This window comes from Plecotus auritus, assembly GCF_963455305.1.
Source record: "Plecotus auritus genome assembly, chromosome: 1".
Classification (NCBI taxonomy): domain Eukaryota; kingdom Metazoa; phylum Chordata; class Mammalia; order Chiroptera; family Vespertilionidae; genus Plecotus; species Plecotus auritus.
The window spans coordinates 15,555,088-15,574,360 of record NC_137770.1 but is presented as its reverse complement, the minus strand read 5'-3'; the positions used below and the strand labels follow the sequence as shown (position 1 = coordinate 15,574,360).

At 41.1% G+C, this 19,273-nt stretch overlaps 1 protein-coding gene across 5 annotated transcripts in view; it reads right to left on the bottom strand.

The window, feature by feature from the left end:
- Positions 1 to 19,273, bottom strand: part of GALC (galactosylceramidase) — a 41,769-nt gene that overhangs the window by 8,177 nt on the left and 14,319 nt on the right. For all 5 annotated transcript variants that reach the window (XM_080666057.1, XM_080666058.1, XM_080666060.1 and 2 more), the window contains 9 exons: positions 18,124 to 18,162; positions 16,567 to 16,697; positions 12,128 to 12,283; positions 10,427 to 10,551; positions 8,999 to 9,126; positions 7,147 to 7,236; positions 5,692 to 5,778; positions 3,117 to 3,267; positions 699 to 879 (listed from right to left, as the gene is read on the bottom strand). In XM_080666057.1, the coding sequence (XP_080522183.1) occupies positions 699 to 879; positions 3,117 to 3,267; positions 5,692 to 5,778; positions 7,147 to 7,236; positions 8,999 to 9,126; positions 10,427 to 10,551; positions 12,128 to 12,283; positions 16,567 to 16,697; positions 18,124 to 18,162 (1,088 nt within the window). The remainder of the gene's footprint in view (positions 1 to 698; positions 880 to 3,116; positions 3,268 to 5,691; positions 5,779 to 7,146; positions 7,237 to 8,998; positions 9,127 to 10,426; positions 10,552 to 12,127; positions 12,284 to 16,566; positions 16,698 to 18,123; positions 18,163 to 19,273) is intronic.

Below are 19,273 nucleotides of genomic sequence, written 5' to 3'. Positions count from 1 at the left end.
CTTTTCAGAACTATATTCCCCACCCTGTCCTATTTCTAAACTGCAGGTAGGCTCTTTGATAGGCTTGGCATTAATAGCTGGTATCACTAAACCTGAAATGGTTTCACAGTGGAATTATACCAGCTAAAAAGAAAAATAGAAAAAAAACAACACCACCAAAAACAGATATAATAACCAGTACATTGAAATTCCATAACTGACTTAACAAGGAAGAGGAGTTTTGGTTTGGTCATTATATTTTAAGTGAAAAACAAAGACATCTTGTCTCTTTAACAGATGCCTAAAAACAAGAGTTGAATTCACGATTGCCATCTACAGTCACAGGCTAGAACAATGTAATTCTAGTATAAACCCAGCAGGTGGCACCACCAGATCAAAAAACAAACCAAAAACAGCCACTCGAATTATAGTGTGTAAATAAATGCTAAATTACTATTGGTCCAAAAGTCCTCAATTTTTATAGTAAAATCTTCTGTTACTGGAATAATTACTACTAAACTGGGCAAATTTGAAGGAAGGAAACTGACACCGCAAAACAATTTGCTACTTTGTGGTCACCATAATATTCAATAACTATCACACACCTACTAGGTGCCTGGACAGGAGGACGATGGAAAAGTCTTTGTTTCAAAATGTACCCAACAGCACGACAAGGTTACTGCAGTCATATCTACGTCAAGAACGCCGGCATCACATACCACTTGTAATCCCCGATAATGCTGATGGTGCTGGACGCATCCGCAGCCCACGTGATGGGTCGCTGATTGAGAACTTGGCGCAGCGTGAAGCGGTGCTCTCCAGGGTCTTCCGTATTCATAAAGTATTCAAACACGCCCGTCTGGTCAGCAAAATTCGGGGCTTCACTAAAAAATGGGTATTCTGTTCAGAATACAATAAATTCTCTGTTTAATATCAAATCCTCACAGAACATTTCCTCTCGGAGATTTTATGGTACGTTTTAAAACACTGCTGAAAAGTTCTAAACAAGGAAATGAAACTTACAACCAGTCAGACTTTAGGGTTTAGGTTAATAATGAGATACTGATTTTACGCTGTCATTATTTAATGTCAGTAAGATCGGTGTGATATACAGACTTTACATATTTAACCTGTGCACCTGCTGGAGGGGAATGACCATGAGTTCTGGAGGAAGGCAGACCTGGGTTCAAGGTCTAGTCTGGCCCGGGTAAGGTGCTCCACTTCCCTGTCTCCCCGTTTCCTCATTTCGAGGAGGCAGGAGGACAGAGAGTAAAGTGTGTATATAAAGTGCAGACGTACGCCAGCCCTGACCAGGACTCAACGAGAGACGGTTTTGTTATTTCTAACATCTGTCAGACAAGGTTCTACGCCACTGCTCACTGCCATCAGCTGAGAGAACATGAGAAAAGGCTCACGATACCAAACACAGGATTTAGAAATCACAGATTTTCTATTTCTAAAATGGAAAAAAAAAATCCATGTTGAGCCTAAGCTATCAATCTCAGTTTTATTAAATTATAGTCTTACCATGTTGAAGGCACTAGATAAGCAATTTTAGTCATAATATCTTACAGCAATTTCTCACTTCATGATTTTCCAAGTGTTTTCACATTCGCCACATCATTTGAGACATTAAGAACCCTGTTAAGTAGTTCTGAAGCCTGGCCTCTGGTGTGTAATTTCCGTTTCAGTGTATTTTAGAAGACACTGGAAGGGTGAGGATTGTCACAGAATAAATGGTCGGGGTGCACACAGGCCATGTCCCATGCTGACCCCTCCTGACCGAACGCAAGGAGGGTTACTGTTGCAGATAGAGGACTGCGCCCGACGCTAAGATACTGGAGGCCATTTCAGGGACTTTCAAGAAAACAGCACCACGCTCCGCTGTGGAGGGAGGGTCACTGTTGTCTGGTTTATCCTAATGATTGAGAGGACTCAGTACACAGTGCACAGGGCCTTGTACTCCAGTCAACCAGGGATCGATTCCTGGGGAAGGAGCTGAGACCCCGGCAGGGACCACTGGGCAAGGGTGCAGGAGTCTGGGAGTCTCGGTCCGAGGTGGCAGCATCAGGCCCGCAGCAACAGGAGTCTGGGTCTCTCTCCCAAGCTAGTCTTCCTCCCTACTTCTCCCCTCCAGCTGTGGATCCTAGGAGCAGAGGACCTGACCCTGTCTGTGAGGTCCATGATGCTATACACCCACACCTACTAGTCACCAAGTCTTGTTGATTACTGAGGGATCTAGGAATACAATGACTAAATTACCAACCGTTTTCCTACATTTGCAAGATTTCCTAAATTTCCTAAATTTCTAACAGCAGCAGGACAGATCTTCCCAGAAACCCCGGAGAGCACACACATAAAACCCCCGGGCACACCAGAGGGTGGACAATGAGTTGGATTACCCAAGGATAGAGCAACTGCCCACAAGCACTCAGTCCACTAGCACTATGGGAGGACAGATGTGAATGTGGCTTAAATTCTACACGAAGGACGATGGCTTTCATGAGACATGGGCAAGGGGCAGTAGCAGTGCAACAAATCTTAAGTTTCACCAAAAACTAGTTATAATTCTTTCATCCTGACAATGACCTCGAGGCTTTTGCTGGCATTGAAAAATACAGGGTCTTCAAGTAGAGATTTATCCTGAAGTAACATCCCATATAATAAAGAGGTAATATGCAAATTAAACCTCATGCCCTCACAAGATGGCTGCCTACACCCAGGCCGGCAGGGCGGTTAGTGAGGGACAACCAAAGGACTGAACAGGCAGGCTGCATGGGGAAACCAGGCCAGCAGGGGGGGTTAGTGAGGGATGACCAAACAACTGAACAGCAGGCTGCGTGGGGCGACCAGGCCAGCAGGGGGAGCAGTTAGGGGCGATCAGGCAGGCAGGCAGGTGAGCGATTAGGAGCCAGCGGTCCAGGATTGTGAGAGAGATGTCCCAAGGGGTCCCGGATTGGAGAGGGTGCAGGCTGGGCTGAGGGGACATGCACCAGGCCTCTAGTAAAAGATAAGAGACTTAGAGCTAAACGAATGCACTTTCACAGCGTTCCGTCACACACTGGTTTCACGGGTAGAATCTCTCCACAACTGATAAAAATGGGAACCAAGCTAAAGTTGTAGTGAAGAAAACTCACCAATGTTGAAGTCATCCGTGTAGATGGGTGGGAAGGGCTGGGGCTTGGGAGGCGGCGGGTAGCTGCCTTTGCTGCCGGTGGTGAGCGTGGTGAGTGTGAACAGCTCATCCTCTTGTAGCTCCACTGTGAAGCTGCCGCTGCTGTCGAGGAGCTAAAAAGAAAACGTGGTGTCAAGGCCAGGGCTTTAGCTCATCTCATTTGGGCAGAATGGCTTTTTAAAACACAGGCTCAAAGACAAGCCAAACTCATTTCTGTTAGAACTTCCTAACCACTTGTAAAGGACACACCCTAGATCAAGGCCCTCCAAAAGAATTTCAAGTTATTTTGAAGAGTTTGTAAGATTATTCTTCAAAGAAAGCATTTTTTAAAGAATTTCACTACATCGAAGGAAGGAGGACTAGATGATCCCCAAATCTACTTCTATTAGTGTATTATTTTCCATTAGACTATAAGTTTCTTAAAGTTTGTACAGGGGTAGGCAAAAGTAGGCTTACAGTTACTTACATGGAAAATAATATAAAAATTAATAATAACATAAGAAAAAATTTTTGCATACTAACAACTGTAAACCGACTTTTGCCCACCCTTGTACATGTGTGTGTTTTAAATATTACATCATTGTCTATAATAAAAATAGCATATATATATATACATGTATGTATATATAACACTTTATATGTGTTTATGTCTACATATATTTATATACAGGGTGGGGCAAAAGTGGGTTTACAGTTGTGTGTATGGAAAATAATATAGTAATTAATAAATAAAATACAAGAATAAATTGTTTCACATATTGCCAAATGTAAGTCTACTTTTGTCCAACCCTGTACATATTCAATACACATAACTAAGAGATCTGCTTATTTACTATTTAAGACTTTACTAATTTTTTACTAAGGTAGAAAAATCCATAAAATCTCACTGGTGACTCAGGTGATAGTCACAGAAAACCTTTTACTGTTAAGAAAAAAAAAAGGTTCAACTCATTCTATGTTCAATACATATTTCAATTAGCAACTTAGGTTTATAACACATTTATGATCTTAGCAAATTAATCTCTTTAAGTCACAATATCCTCATCTACAAAATGAGGCAAAACTATACATACTTACTAGGGCTTCTGTGAGGACTGAAAGAGATAATATTTCTACAGTGCTCCTAGCCCAGTGTGTGACCTATGAAAACACTTCCTCTGTCTTACCTGTTGTGTGCCAAAAGTAGTCTAGTGTACAATTAATGTAGGCATCTGATGTATTTTGAGCATCTTTCTTTCTACTTTGAACTAAAGGGGGTTCTATTCTATCTTTACTTTAATAATAAATTGTTGGTCACATCTATGAAATATCTAACACCATATTCTGGCTCAGAAATAACCCCAAATGATATTATTTTTCCTGTGGGGAAAATCAATTTTATTATGCTATTTCTAGCAATTGTTGTACAGATAAAACAGACTGTTCTCTTTTTTCTGGAATTTAATATTAATGCATGTTCAATCATTGAGAGTGGCTACTGCGTTCACAGGATATGAATAATTACCAGATTTGTGTCAATTAGGGGAAGTAATGTGCTTGCTTAGGCCAATCCATTCTCTGAAATATTTCCTGAGAAACCACCATGTACTCAGCACTACAGCAGGCCCTTGGATAAAAAGCTAAAGAAGGCAGGGCCTCAGTTCTCAAGGCGGCCAGTGCAGTGGGAAAGTGTTTAACTGGACAAGCACATATTCCCAGGTGGAGATGAGCTAAGGCTGGTGGGAAAGGCCCCGAGGAAGTGACCTTGAGCTGAGTCTTGAAGGATGACAAAGACATGTGGTGAGACATTCTAGGAGGAAGAAAAGGCATGTGCAAAGTCACAAAAGCAGTTAAACGGGCATGCTTATGCTCTGGAAAATGCAAGAAGCTTAATCTGCAAGGCCAGTGTCATAGGACATGCATCTTGAGGTCATATGGAGTGTCATGGGCTACACTAAGAGATATGAACTTACAGGAAAAGTCACTGAGGCACTTTGAACAAGAGATGAGAAAAATCCAATCTGCATTTTAGACACATCACTCTGGTAGCAGTGTGATGGGGGTCTGGAGAGAGTCAGATTAGCGGCTGGGGAAACAGGAGGTGGTTTCCAAAATCCGGGAGCAAGATAATGAGGAATGGAATCAAGCAGTAGCCGTGGGAAAGGGTAATGAGGAATGGGTAAGAGACACGTGTGGATGGTAGAATCCTCTATCCTCGATCGCTGGTGGTATATAAAGCTTGAGTACATAAAGAGTGGGAAAGACAGTTTCAAATGAGACTCAACTTTCTGACTGGGGCAGCCAAAGGAAATGATGGTGGTATCATTCCCTAAGACAAACCAAACACCTGCAGAAACAAGCAGACCTGTAAAACACAAGCTGCTCTGAAGAGGATCTCTACTTTATAAAAACAAGGAACAGTGGGGGACAACTTTCTCTCTATTACGCTTCAGCCAAAAAATCAATTACAAGATTAAAAATTCTTAATTCATTAATCAAATTTCTGTTCCCTTAAACTGTTGCAATGCTCAATACATAGGAATGTGTTTTAAAACTACCCATAGAGAATCCAGTTGTTTAAAGAGAAACCTCTCCGATGACTTCCCCAGCTTGGTGTACCACACCTGCAGCTCTGGTATTTCACTCTGAGGAGAGAACACACAGGAAGCACAGCTGAGTGGCTCGCCGTACCCTTCTGAGGATTTCCGAAATCAGTGCCAGCAAGAACGAACCCGCGGCCATGTGCACTTTTCTTCTATCCACCAAGAGGCCCGCCTCTCAGATTTAAATGGTAACATTTTGAAAGTAGAAAAGTATTATTCAAGCAAATATTTTATTTCCTATAAATCTACAGACTTTTGGCAAATGTTTCATTATTCAGTGCTTTGGCTTCAAAAATACTCATTATTGTACTTGTGTGGAAAGCTTTTAAAGAATATTCTGGTGTTGCCAGGCCTGTATTACTCAGTGGTTGAGCCTTGACCTATGAATCAGGAGGTCACGGTTTGTTTCCCAGTCAGGGCACATGACCAGGTTGCAGGCTTGGTCTCCAGTAGGGGGCGTGCAAGAGGCAGCTGATCAATGATTCACTCTCATCATTAATGCTTCTGTCTCCCTCTCTCTCTCTTCCTCTCTGAAATCAATTTTTACAAATATTTTTTAAGAATGTCCTAGTATGCCGAAACCGGTTTGGCTCAATGGATAGAGCGTCGGCCTGCGGACTGAAGGGTCCCGGGTTCGATTCCGGTCAAGGGCATGTACCTTGGTTGCGGGCACATCCCCAGTAGGAGGTGTGCAGGAGGCAGCTGATCGATGTTTCTCTCTCATCGATGTTTCTAACTCCCTATCCCTCTCCCTTCCTCTCTGTAAAATATCAATAAAATATATTTAAAAAAAAAAAAAGAATGTCCTAGTATTAACCTGTCATGTAAAAAAAAAAAAAAGAATGTCCTAGTATTAAAAAAAAACCATCATTATGCGATTAGTAGTTAGAAAGGGAGCTGCATTTTCTGTATTCAAATCTAATAATAGGTAGAAATAGCTAGAGTCTGGTCTCTCTTTCTTTTATGTACAGAGTACTATATAGATCAATACTTGAAAGGTCCCCAGACTACATAACTGATGCTCCGACTATTAAGAATGACTTTCCTGCAGGTCACTTTTGTTAAATGCTCTTCAAGGCCACAGAGCTCTCCCTCCTAGCAGCTCCTAGAGTGATAGTCAGCCGCTAGAAGACACGGCATTTATCCACACACACACAAACTTTTTTTTTAACTTTTTGTAAACTTTATGGTAAACAACAACAAAACACATTATTTTATAATGATTTTTCTCACCGATAAGCACATGGGTGGCAACCAGTGACTTTTTTATAAAAATTGTTTTTTTAAGACTCTAATAAGACAATATCTTGTCTTCTAACTATAATATATGATTTCATTTATAAACGAATAGCCTACGATAAAATATATAAATTCTCAAAAACAAAATAAAAGCCCCACATCTTTACTTACAAAAGAACCCTGAAGAATGAAGGTAGCAATTTGGTGTGACACGTTGAAATAAGGAAGCAGTGGCCGTATACACTTAGAATGTTTATGGCTCTGAGGAGAAAAAAAAAATCACATAAATTATCCAAATGATGCACAAGCCATTAGGAAAAAATATTAAACATTTAATGCCCCAATAATAAGAGAAATTGTACACATTAGGTGACAACTATGAGTTTATTTTAAATTTTTAAAGACTTTTTTCTAATATAACCTTTAGTGAGTGTCCATTGAGTATCACTAGTCAAAGTAAAGCTCACTGGCATTTTGACTGAACCAAACTTTGAATTCATAGCTAAATTCCAGTCATTTTATAGCACCCACATTAAATTTTTTATGTTGCAAATATTTTCCAAGTAAAATGCATCAAGAAAACAAATGCTTGAGATGTTTTCATGTTTTATTCTGGGTGAAAGCAGCAAGACAAAAAACAGTATATACTGTATGATTCCACTGAGACAGAAAACTCCAGAAAATGCAAACTATTCTTCAGTGACATAAAGCAATGAAGTCACAATGAATGGGGAGTAGCAGGACAGAGGAACTACTTATATAGGGACACGAATCCTCATGGGTGGGTGATGGATACACATTCACTACCTTGGTTGTGATGATGGTTTATTGGGCTTATACATGTTAAACCTTGTGAAATTATGCACTTTAAGTATGTGTTTGAAGGGGATCAGGAATAAACCACCACAAAATATGCCACTTTGGTATAAAGATTACTTTAAGTGGAAGATAGTTGAGACTCATCAAATAAAGGAAAACAAAAGGAAGATTAAAAGCAGCACGTTTTGGGAAATAAGGCTGGCATAAACCTCTTCAGGGTGCATCTGGACGGAGGAATGGGAATAAAAACCTACTCCAAATCTCTAGGGGAGTTTTATGGCTCTGAAGGAGAGGGAGAGACCACTCATATCTGTCCAGTCAAACACTATCCTAACTTTCTCATCTCCTGTTTGCTCTCCTGAAAACCCCTATCTTTCCCAAAAGTCATTTATTTCCCCAAATGTTCCCTTCCTCCTTTCTCCATTACTCACTAAGCTAGGTGCATAAACTCAAATCCTAATCAGCCATTAAGTGATTCATCACTGAGTTCCTCCCACATGTATGTGCACTGCATGCACAAATAAATTCTGTTTTCTTTTCTTGGGCTATTCTGTCTTTTGTCAGTTTAATTTGTGGAGCCTCAGCTATTGAACCTGAAAGGGTACAGGGAAAAGTTCCTTCCTCCACTACATACTGCTTATCTATAATAATAAAAGCATAATATGCTAATTAGACCGGACAGCCGAACAACCTTCCGGACGTCATTCCAGACGAAGCCGTGGCGGCGGGGGCCAAGGCAGAGGCAGATAGGGCCAATCAGGCAGGCAGGTGAGCAGTTAGGGGCGATCAGGCAGGCAGGCAAGTGGTTAGGGGCGATCAGGCAGGCAGGTGAGTGGTTAGGGGCGATCAGGCAGGCAGGCAGGCAGAGACGGTTAGGGGCGATCAGGCAGGCAGGCAGAGTGGTTTGGGGCGATCAGGCAGGTGAGTGGTTAGGGGCGATCAGGCAGGCAGGCGAGCGGTTAGGAGCCAGTGGTCCCGAATTGCGAGAGGGATGTCTGACTGCCGGTTTAGGCCCGATCCCAAGACATTCCCCAAGAGGTCCCAGATTGCAAGAGGGTGAAGGCCAGGCTGAGGGACAACCCCCACACACATGACTTTTGTGAACTGGGCCTCTAGTTGTATATATAATCTTCAAAAGCTGATTTTAAAAAAACAAAGTGATTTAATCCCAACCCCCCTGAAAAAAACAACAACAAAGAATTACCATTGTTTCAATGATGATGGTGAGGTTACCTAAGCCATCAGTCAGAGCTACATAGCTTCCTCCTTTCTCTAAATGGCCAACTGTCTTCAGGTAATACCAACCTGGTCGAGTAAACTGAGTAGTATGAGCTACAGAAAAGCATAGAAAGAGCCAAATAAGATAAAAATGGTAATAACAGGGTTGTTTTTTTAAAAAGCTGTCTACTGATTTGAGTCTGATTAAGTCTAACAAGATATTTTTTTTTTATTTTGGAAGAAAATACTTGCCAATTCCATGTTCCAACTTTGGAATAATTAGTCCAGTTAAATGGTACAATTGTGGGAGGATTCTTAGAATGACTAGTAAAAATAAATGAACCACCTGTCAGTTCAAGAATACTGATTGTCTTTTTCCAATAGTAAAGTAAGGTTATCCCCTCCCAACCTTTGTTCATCTCTATTTAATGCATCCTAGTATAACTACAAAAATAAGGTTTAAAAAGTTAATAATGTATTTCAAAAACTAAGCTTTATGGTTTCAAACAAGTTTTTTCCCACAATATATATTTATTGGGCACCTCCAATGCTGGCCCTGAAAATGTACTGAGCAATGCTCTACTACCTGACCCCACGTGCAAAAAAATCAAGTTCAATATTTAAGGAGTTAACCAACCAGGACATGTACCAAACCAGCATAATGATGATTTTTAATTAAAGTGGAGGCCGCAGTGCAAGGACACACTGACCCTCCTCTCTGTCCCCCTGAGAGCAGAAAATAAATCTTGCAGGTGAAAGGTACCCTCCCTGCACCAGGAAGCAGAGAGACCGACTCCTTATTGCCAGATTTCAGACACTCAGAGCAGAGAAAGCTGTGTAAGCAAACGCTTAGTTTTTTTGTGTTGTTGTTTTTTTAATATATATTTTTATTGATTTCAGAGGAGAAAGGGAGAGGGAGAGAGATAGAAACATCAACGGTGAGAATCATCAGTCAGCTGCCTCCTGCATGCCACCCACTGGGCATTGAGCCCAAAACCTAGGCATGTGCCCTTAACAGGAATCAAACCCGGGACCCCTGAGCCCACAGTGACACTGATCCACTGAGCCAAACCGGCTAGGGCACTGCTTCACTTCTTCACTAACTAGAACCCAAGCCTATTTTGTTGTCCTGTCAGCTCCTCACAGGTTGATTGTTGCTTTGTCTAAAAGGTGTACCAAAGGCTTGCTCTAATCACGGCTTCCGTCCCATATCTCTGAGACCTCCATATGCACAAACTTAAATTTGTTTGTGTTTTCCTGCTGATAATCTGTCTTCTGTCTATTTAATTGTTAGATAGCCAAAAGAGCCAGGAGAATTAGGGGGGAGTTTCCGCCTTCTGTGACAACTCCCTCTAAGAATGTTCTGCTTTGCCCTTAGAGAGGACTTTGGGGAGTGAGAGGTAGGGAACCATACCTGATATCCAGATAGGAGCTTCCACCACATAGTGCCCACTCCAGGGCTCCTGGGCAGTCATCAGCCCGCTGCGCCCATAGGGCAACTGCTCGTAGTAACTGGCCACCACATTCCAAGCAATTGTTCTAGAAGATTTGTTTGATAAAAGAGAAACACCAAAACAGCTTGTGATAAAAATAAAAAATTTCTAGAATGCTACATAGTAAAAAGACATACACACGATTTATATAAATACTAGAGGTCCAGTGCACGAAATGTGTGCACAGGTAGGGTCCCTAGGCCTGGCCAGCGATCAGGGCCGATCAGGACCTTCCTGCTGCCAGCTGGGGCCTTCCTTCATTCTGCGCTGCCCCCTGATGGTCAGCGCACGTCATAGAGAGCGACAGAACTCCCGGTCTCCCGTTCGAATTCCCAAGGGGACACTTTGCATATTAGCCTTTTATATATATAAACTAGAGGCCCCGTGCACAAAATTCGTGTGTGTGGGGGGGGATGTCCCTCAGCCCAGCCTGCACCCTCTCCAATCTGGGACCCCTGGAGGGATGTCTGACTGCCCGTTTAGGCCCGATCCCATTTGGATCGGGCCTAAACGGGCAGTCGGACATCCCTCTCACAATCCAGGACTGCTGGCTCCCAACTGCTCACCTGCCTGCCTTCCTGATTGCCCCTAACTACTTTTGCCTGCCAGCCTGATCACCAACTAACCACTCCCCTGCCAGCCTGATTGATGCCTAACTACTCCCCTGCCAGCCTGTTTGCCCCAACTGCCCTCCCCTGCACGCCTCGTCCCCCCACAACTGCCCTTCCCTGCAGGCCCAGTCGCCCCCAACTTCCCTCCTCTGCTGGCTTGGTCACCCCTAACTGCCCTCCCCTGCAGGCCTGATCACCCCCAACTGCCCTCCCTTGCAGGCCTGGTCCCTCCCAACTGCCCTCCCCTGCTGGCCATCTTGTGGTGGCCATCTTGTGTCCACATGGGGGCAGTCATCTTTGACCACATGGGGGCAGCCATCTTGTGTGTTGGAGTGATGGTCAATTTGCATATTACTCTTTTATTAGACAGGATAGATATTAAATGCTGAAAAATGGCCACCCAAAGCAAGAAAACATATGTTTACTAACTTCCTTCACATTCTGAAAAATCCAGTGTTGGGTACATCTAAATATTGTTAACGGTGAATCACACAATTAAAAAATTTAGATTAATCCAACGTGTGCAGTTTTACTGAGCTATGGTGTAATCAGAACATGGACCATGCCCTACCAGTACCAGAAATAAAGGCTTTATTCATACTTGCTTTTCTTGTGACAGTCAGCCTTCCCAGTGCCCTAGTTTTATGATATAATTTTATGAACTGCAAAGTTTTAAAATTGAGAACTCTGACAGTCTGACTGCCTGGGTGCAAATCACGGTTCCACCACTTAACCTCTCTGGCCCTCAGTTTCCTCGTCTGTAAAATGGGGATAAGAACTACACCTCGCTCATGTGATTGCTGACTTTATTCAATAAAGACTATATTCAAATACAGAAAAATAAGTGGAAGTAGCTTAAGTACAGACATAGGTCTAGATGAAGCTAATAAGGCAAAATGTTTACAATCACTGAATCTAGGTTGTAAGAATATGGAAGTCCATCGTACATTTTTCTACTTGTGTTTTAGAACATTTTCAAGGTAAAAACTTTTAAAACTTATTCAAACTTACGAAGTCATGTAGCCATTGACATAATTCTGATTCAATATGCGACCCCAGCAGCCGGCACCCATGGCATTGTTCAAAGTGCTAAAATCTTCAGAAGACCAAAGCTTCTTCTCAGTCAACCGCGCATCCTTGACTGTGTGGGTCCCAGGATAATGAGCTCTAGGAAAGAAAGGGTGGGAGGACATGGGAAAAGGTCACTGGCACTTATATCCATTTGTTAAGCAAATAAAAATACATGTCTTCTCCAGCATGTTCTATTTTAAAACAACAGGCAGCTTCCAGATAGATGCTGATTGTCATCAATATCTGCTTCCCATCCTAGTGTCTCGGGATGTCCTTAAGATGAGATAAACTTATAACCACACACAAGGTGGGAAAGAAGATCAAAAATGAGGTTCCACCAAGATTCTGTTGAGTCTTGATTGATGAATGAGACATTTCTGTTTCTGGAAACTGTAACATGTATGGAAGCATGTTGATAGGTGGAGGTAGCAGAGGAGGCCAGAGTCTAGGACACTCCAAGAGATGAATGAGGTGGAGACAGGATTCAGACTTCCCAGGAGAAGTACAGAGTTTGGGACACTGGAAAGGAAGGAGTAAGAAGGAAACCAAAAATAAAAGACTAATGAATCTATTATATAAAGTAGTACTTCCTCCCTTGTTCCCATTTCTAGCAGACAGAGAAAGACAACTTGGCATTTACTCCCAGACACAGACAGAAAAACAATAAAAACCCGCACAGAGTTCCTTGAATATTTATAACCCCAGAGGAGTGGTGGTCCTCAACCCAGATGCTTTTGCCTGGCACAGCAGGCAGGGTTTGCTACTGGTATCTGGGGAGTAGAGGCCAAAGATGCTGCTAAACATCCTACAAGGCACAGCCCCACCACAAAGAATCATCCAGTGAAAATATCAAACATGCAGAGGCTGAGCAACCCTGCCCCAGAGTAATGAACCTTTCCCCTATTCTAGTATTTGAGAGGAATCAGTCAGTTGAAGTATAAATGTATATTCATTATTCCAAGAATAAACTATTGTCATAATGATGATGATGGAAACTAGTGATTACTGACTAAAAACAACTAAGAAATTTCAAATGTAAAATAGAAATCAGACTGACAGTTAATACAATAATAAGAGAGCATATGAGCTAAATAACTTTAGGGACATGAGTGTATACCTTTTAGGCCAACAATTGCTTACAAAAAAATGTAATAACAAAAGCAGATAATAAAGATTGGATTATCTCTTTGTAGTTTGGTGTAGCAGCATCCATTACATTAAAAGAATGAAGTCTCCCTGACCAGTTTGGCTCAGTGGATAGAGCGTTGGCCTGTGGACTGAAGGGTCCCAGGTTCGATTTCGATCAAGGGCATGTACCTTGGTTTCAGGCACATCCCCAGTGGGAGGTGTGCAAGAGGCAGCTGATCAATGTTTCTCTCCCATCGATGTTTCTAACTCTCTATCCCTCTCCCTTACTCTCTGTAAAAAATCAGTAAAATATATTAAAAATAAATAAATAAATAATAAACAAATAAAAGAATGAAGTCGTGAGTCATGTTTTAGTTTGTAGTTATTTATTACCATTTAAGTTATGAATCTTTTAAGAGAAAGTCCTTTTAGGGAATTCATTAGTCCTAATAAAGATGGATTAGGGCACATTATCAATTTGGCATTCCAGAATTTCATTAGGAAAAAGTATTATCTATAACTAGAGGCCCAGCGCACGATTAAATCGTGCACGTGTAGGATCCCCTAGGCCTAGCCTGCTATCAGGGCCATGTCCACAACCCCGCGACACCTCGCGTGCTCCATGGACACTGCCGGCACCCCGCCCCGCCTGCCGCAAGAGCCACTGCTCGTTTGGTCATGACGCCATTATGGTGTCATGACCACAGGCCTTTTTTATTATGATATAGATAATAAAAAGCATAATATGCTAATTAGACCGGACAGCCAAATTACCTTCCGAACGACCTTCCAGACAAAGTGGGGGCTGCAAGGGCCGAGGCAGCCACCACAGCTGCAACGGCCAACCCCTTTGTACAAATTTTGTGCTTTGGGCCTCTACTCTATATATATAAAAAGCCAATGACCGGAACACCAAAACGACCGGAACGACCAGTCACTATGACACCCACTGCGGCCAGCGAATTGGACGATTGGGGGATGGGGCTGGCCGGCCAACCTCCCACGGCCCCTCCCCCGAGACTGCCCCACCCAATTGCCCCCCCACAACCCAACAGGGGGTGGGGCCAGCCGGCCAACTTCCTACAGCCCCTCCCTCTGCCCAGACCCACCCCAGATCGGCCCCCCAACCCCAATCAGGGGCAGGGCCAGCCGGCCAACTGCCTGTGGCCCCTCCCTCCAGCTGGCCCTGCTCCAGATGACCCCCACCACCCTGATTGGCCCACGGCCCCTCCCACAGCCATCTCCACCCCCATTCGCTCCCCCACACACCCCAATCGGGGGCAAAGTCCGCCAGCCAATCACCCATAGCCCTTCCCCCCAGCCGGCCCAGCCCGGATCCACCTCGATTGGGGCCAGGCCAGCCCAACCCCACCCATGCAGGAATTCGTGCACTGGGCCTCTAGTATATATATATAATAGACAACACACACACACACAAAAAAACAGCTGAACAAAAATGAGGTTCCACCAAGATTTTGTTGAGTCACTGACCTCAGTTGCAAACAGGCATCTATTCAGTATTATAAATATACACTACAGAGAACACACAAACAAGCTAGCACCTAACAGGGTTAAGGAATTATTGCCTCGGCACCATAATGCCCAACTCAGAAAATCTGGCTACTAATATTTGTAGTGATATTATATCCCAGAACTTCACTCCATGACATGATATTCAACCTCAATGCCTCAGCCAAAAGCCAAATGTATGTTTCTTGTATCTCTGATTAAAATATACTTTATAAAAAAATAAATCCTGGAAAAGAATATGCTATTATCTTCCCAATGATCTTTAGATGTTGGATTCTGAGTAAATTCTAACTCTAGCTTTATGGTTTTCTCATTTTCTAATTTTTCTATAATGAGCATGCATTATTTTTATAATCTGAGAAAGTATCTCCTTTAAAATCATAGAAATAGGTATTATATCCCTCATTCAGAAAACAATAGAACTGTTACATTACATTTAAAACCTGCTCAGATTAAATGATCTGAGCAAAGAAGGGCAGAACTAATACTATATCTGGGTCTCTTCCAATATCCGGATCCACTGCTAATTCAACAAAATGTAAAGGTTCGTTAGAAATATAATTGTTTAAATGTATGTAATCAGACAAAATGTCTCTCATTTCACAGTATGATATGGCCATGGTTTCATACCTATGGAGGCTGAATAATTGGAATATGGATATTCATGATATTATTCTGCCTACATTTGTGTACATCAAAAATTCTTCATTAAAAATGCCATTAAATCAACCAGCGTCTTTACATTGAATAAAGAACAAATTACACACACACACACACACACACACACACACACACGTGTATTCTATTTTTCAAATGTGTATGTACATTGTCATGATACATAAAATTAAAATTCACTTTTTAAAAAAAGTAGCTGGAAGTAGAATGGTAGGAAGGTGGTCAAAAGGTACAAAATTCCAGTTAAAAGATCAGTAAGTACTAGGGATGTAATGTACAATGTAATGACTAGTTAACACTGCTATACAATATATAGGAAAGCTGTTAAGAGAATAAGATCCTAAAAGTTCTTATAATAAGAATTATTTCTCTTTTCTTTTCATTGTGTCTATATGAGATAATAGAGATTAACTAAACCTATTGTGGTAAACACAGCACAATACATGTAAATCAAACCATCATGCTGTATAGCTAAAACTTACATAATGATGTATGACAATTACTTCTCAATCAAACTGGAAAAATAACAAAAATAAAACAGGGGAAAAGATACTGCTGGAACACAGTGAGGCTGGGGCCCAGAAAGAAGACTGAAAGGCAGACTGGACTAACGGGCAAGGTGAAAGCCATATGGCTAAGGAGACGTGACAAAAGTCATGGTCAGTGTTGATGCCACACCATGTACACAGTGCTCGTGAGAGACCTGCACCCACAGTGAGCTGACTTCACGGCATTGCCTTTCATAATTTCTAAAATTTAAGTACTATTCTGTCTCTTAATCTAAACAAAGCCATGTTTTATTACTGCAAACATTAACAATTTTTAAAAATTACCAATTCCTTTTATTGTCATAGAAAAATCCCAAAATTCAAACATTTCAAAGAAAAAGGCATGAAATATCAGTTCTGCAGGCTTTCATTAAGAAATAGAAGAAAGATCCTTTCTGAAAATGTAACCAAATGGAGAGGAAAACACAAAAAGAAAGGCACAGTCAATATTCAGAGCAAGCATCGGACCCTCAGTTTTCAAAGTAAGACATTCCTTACCCTATAACATCAACCACTTCCATGAGCTCCTCGTCGAGCAGCATAGAAGCAGAAATGGGCTCCCAGAGGTTGTCGCTCGCTATGATTTTCACTCGCTCGAGACCTTGATAGTTCAGCATTCTTCTTAAAACCTGGTGGAGGATAAACAGGACATAGGCAAGGTTACAAAAGAGACTGCAGCTCTTGCATTACCATCAAGGTAGCTAAAGTATCTTCCAAAATCAACATCCTGGACCATAGGGCCAATATTATTTCTCAGTAGAAATGTGACACTCCTATGAAAAATAAAAGCATTATTACCCAGATATATTTGGGAATATAAAAAAAATAAGCCTATGAAGTTAAAATGTTTTAGAGGGATTTTCCCTCTACCTTCAAAATTATGTTTAACCATAAAAAATGTGGGTGGGAGGCTGGAAATTTTTTTAAAAATCATAGTAGTACTCCCCAGAAATAACCACTATTGTTTTGGCATGCATTCTTAGGAAATTTCTTAGGCAGATACAAAATCAAATTGGGATTACATTAAACATACTATTTGGTAAAATGCTTTAAACTGTAATTTTATTTTTAGTATTTTCCTGTGTCTCTAAATATTCTGCCATTACTGAAAATATTACAGCTCTCGAGATTCTGTAGCATACTAGAAATAACCATAAGAAATACTCCCTTGCTGCCCTCAAGTCTTTCACATGTACAGAGAGAACAGGCAATACAACCTACCTGTGGGCCTTATCCACCCAGGAAAATTAAAAATAACAAGCCAAGTGTTAACAGGAAGTAAGTCAGCAAAGCACCCAGTGCCAATCTGGTGCTCATAGGGTCCCGAGACTCGCGTGTCCCTTTCGCCCACCACCCGCAGGCCCCAGATGGGATTTTCCAGACACAACTTAAAACCACATCACTGAAAACCCAAGGTCAATCTCAAATACAACGTAAATGGCAAAAAGAAAAGAAACAATAGCCCTGTCATTTTTATATAAATGGCTTATTTGTAATCTATTAATTTCTACTCTTAAATTAAAACAAACCCAGACTATTTCCAGGGGCCATCTTACCACAGTAGATGGAACCTGTGTTCACAACCTGAACACCTATATTCATCTGCTATTACTGAACTCTTTATATAGGCATTTTCACAAACAGGACACCAATTCCAATTGCTACAAAATGGCAATTACAAACTAAGTTCTTATATCCTGAGATGTTTTACTGCAGATAAACTAAAGATGAAGAGAAACAGAAATGAATTCTAAATTGTTTACAATAGCAGTTTTTCACACCAAGGTAAGTTGAATTAGAATGCAATGGAATCAAAACAAACTCATAATAATAAAAAATACCTATAAAGTAAAATTTGGGACTTACAGGACATTATATATGCTTTCATCAGGAATACAAATATTAAGATTTTGCTTAAATTTTGTGTCACAACTAGCAAAACGAGTAACTGTGCTGTAAAAAAAAAATACAGTTTTTACTACTAATTTCCACAGAACCATAAAGGAATTATTCACTGATAATTTAAAGATTAAAAGATGTTTAATTTGTACAGACCTTGATATAATTGATGTCAAATGACCTCTCATTCCAAATCTGCAAAACAAAAAGTCAAAAAGTTTGAATTAAAAGTTTTTAAATGTCAGAAAATACACATAATCATTAAATGCCACTTATTTCATCATCTTTCAGATCACCTGAAAAGCCATTTTTTTTCTTACTTTATGGAATGCCCTGGTATAGAATTTATAGATATTTGTAAGACAATATAATTTTAAAATTAAAATACTATTTTCAAAAATCTTAAAATCAATGTGGGTATTTTCAAAAACGGTTTATACCGGAGATTTCCAAAAACAGAATATGCATTCAATCTTTCAACAAATATTGACAATGCGATGTGTGCCAGGAACTACGCTGGCACTGAGAATCACAGTCATGTGCTACATCACAAAAGCAAACTCCTACTAAGGATGAGAGGAACATACACATATCCCTTAGGTTTCAGATCAGGAAGCACGGGAATTCAGAGCTAAAAGAGAACCTCATGACTTCCATTTTGCAGCTGAGAAAACCATTAGTAACGGAGATGAGCCTACATCCAGGTGCTTTAACTCTTTTTACTCCAGGGATACAGGGAAGAGTTTCTCATCAAAGAAGCTCCCCATCACAGCATGGGATTATCAAGCATCTAAAAAAGATGTGAATCACCCATTATTTACCAAAAAGAGCTTCTAAGTGTGACTTTACCATAACAGAATACTATTAGACCCAAACCTACATTTAGTCTCAATATAGGGTAACAATTTAAAATTTAAGAAAGTTTTCATATACAAACTAACTTTCAGTTATACCTTAGAGAAGGATAATAAAAACAAGTTATATCCATCCTTCTGGCTGATGGCCCGTGGCTCATCCTCATGTCCTATACCATTCCTCCCGTGACACTGCAATTTGTCTGTTCCCGTGACTACTCCTCCCACTGAACCCAAGAGCTTATTACTCCTGTTATCCCTGGAACATAATAGCCACATGTACCTGCACCATAGTAGGAGCTCAATAATTGCTTGCTGATTACATGAAAACTTTCAAGTCAGTTTGACAGATGGCATATTAATAAACGAAAGTGTGTGGAGACGCACTGTGTGTGTGTGAGGCTCTGTAGGGTACAAGGCAGTCTGGGGTATGCCTCCAGCCTGACAAGAGA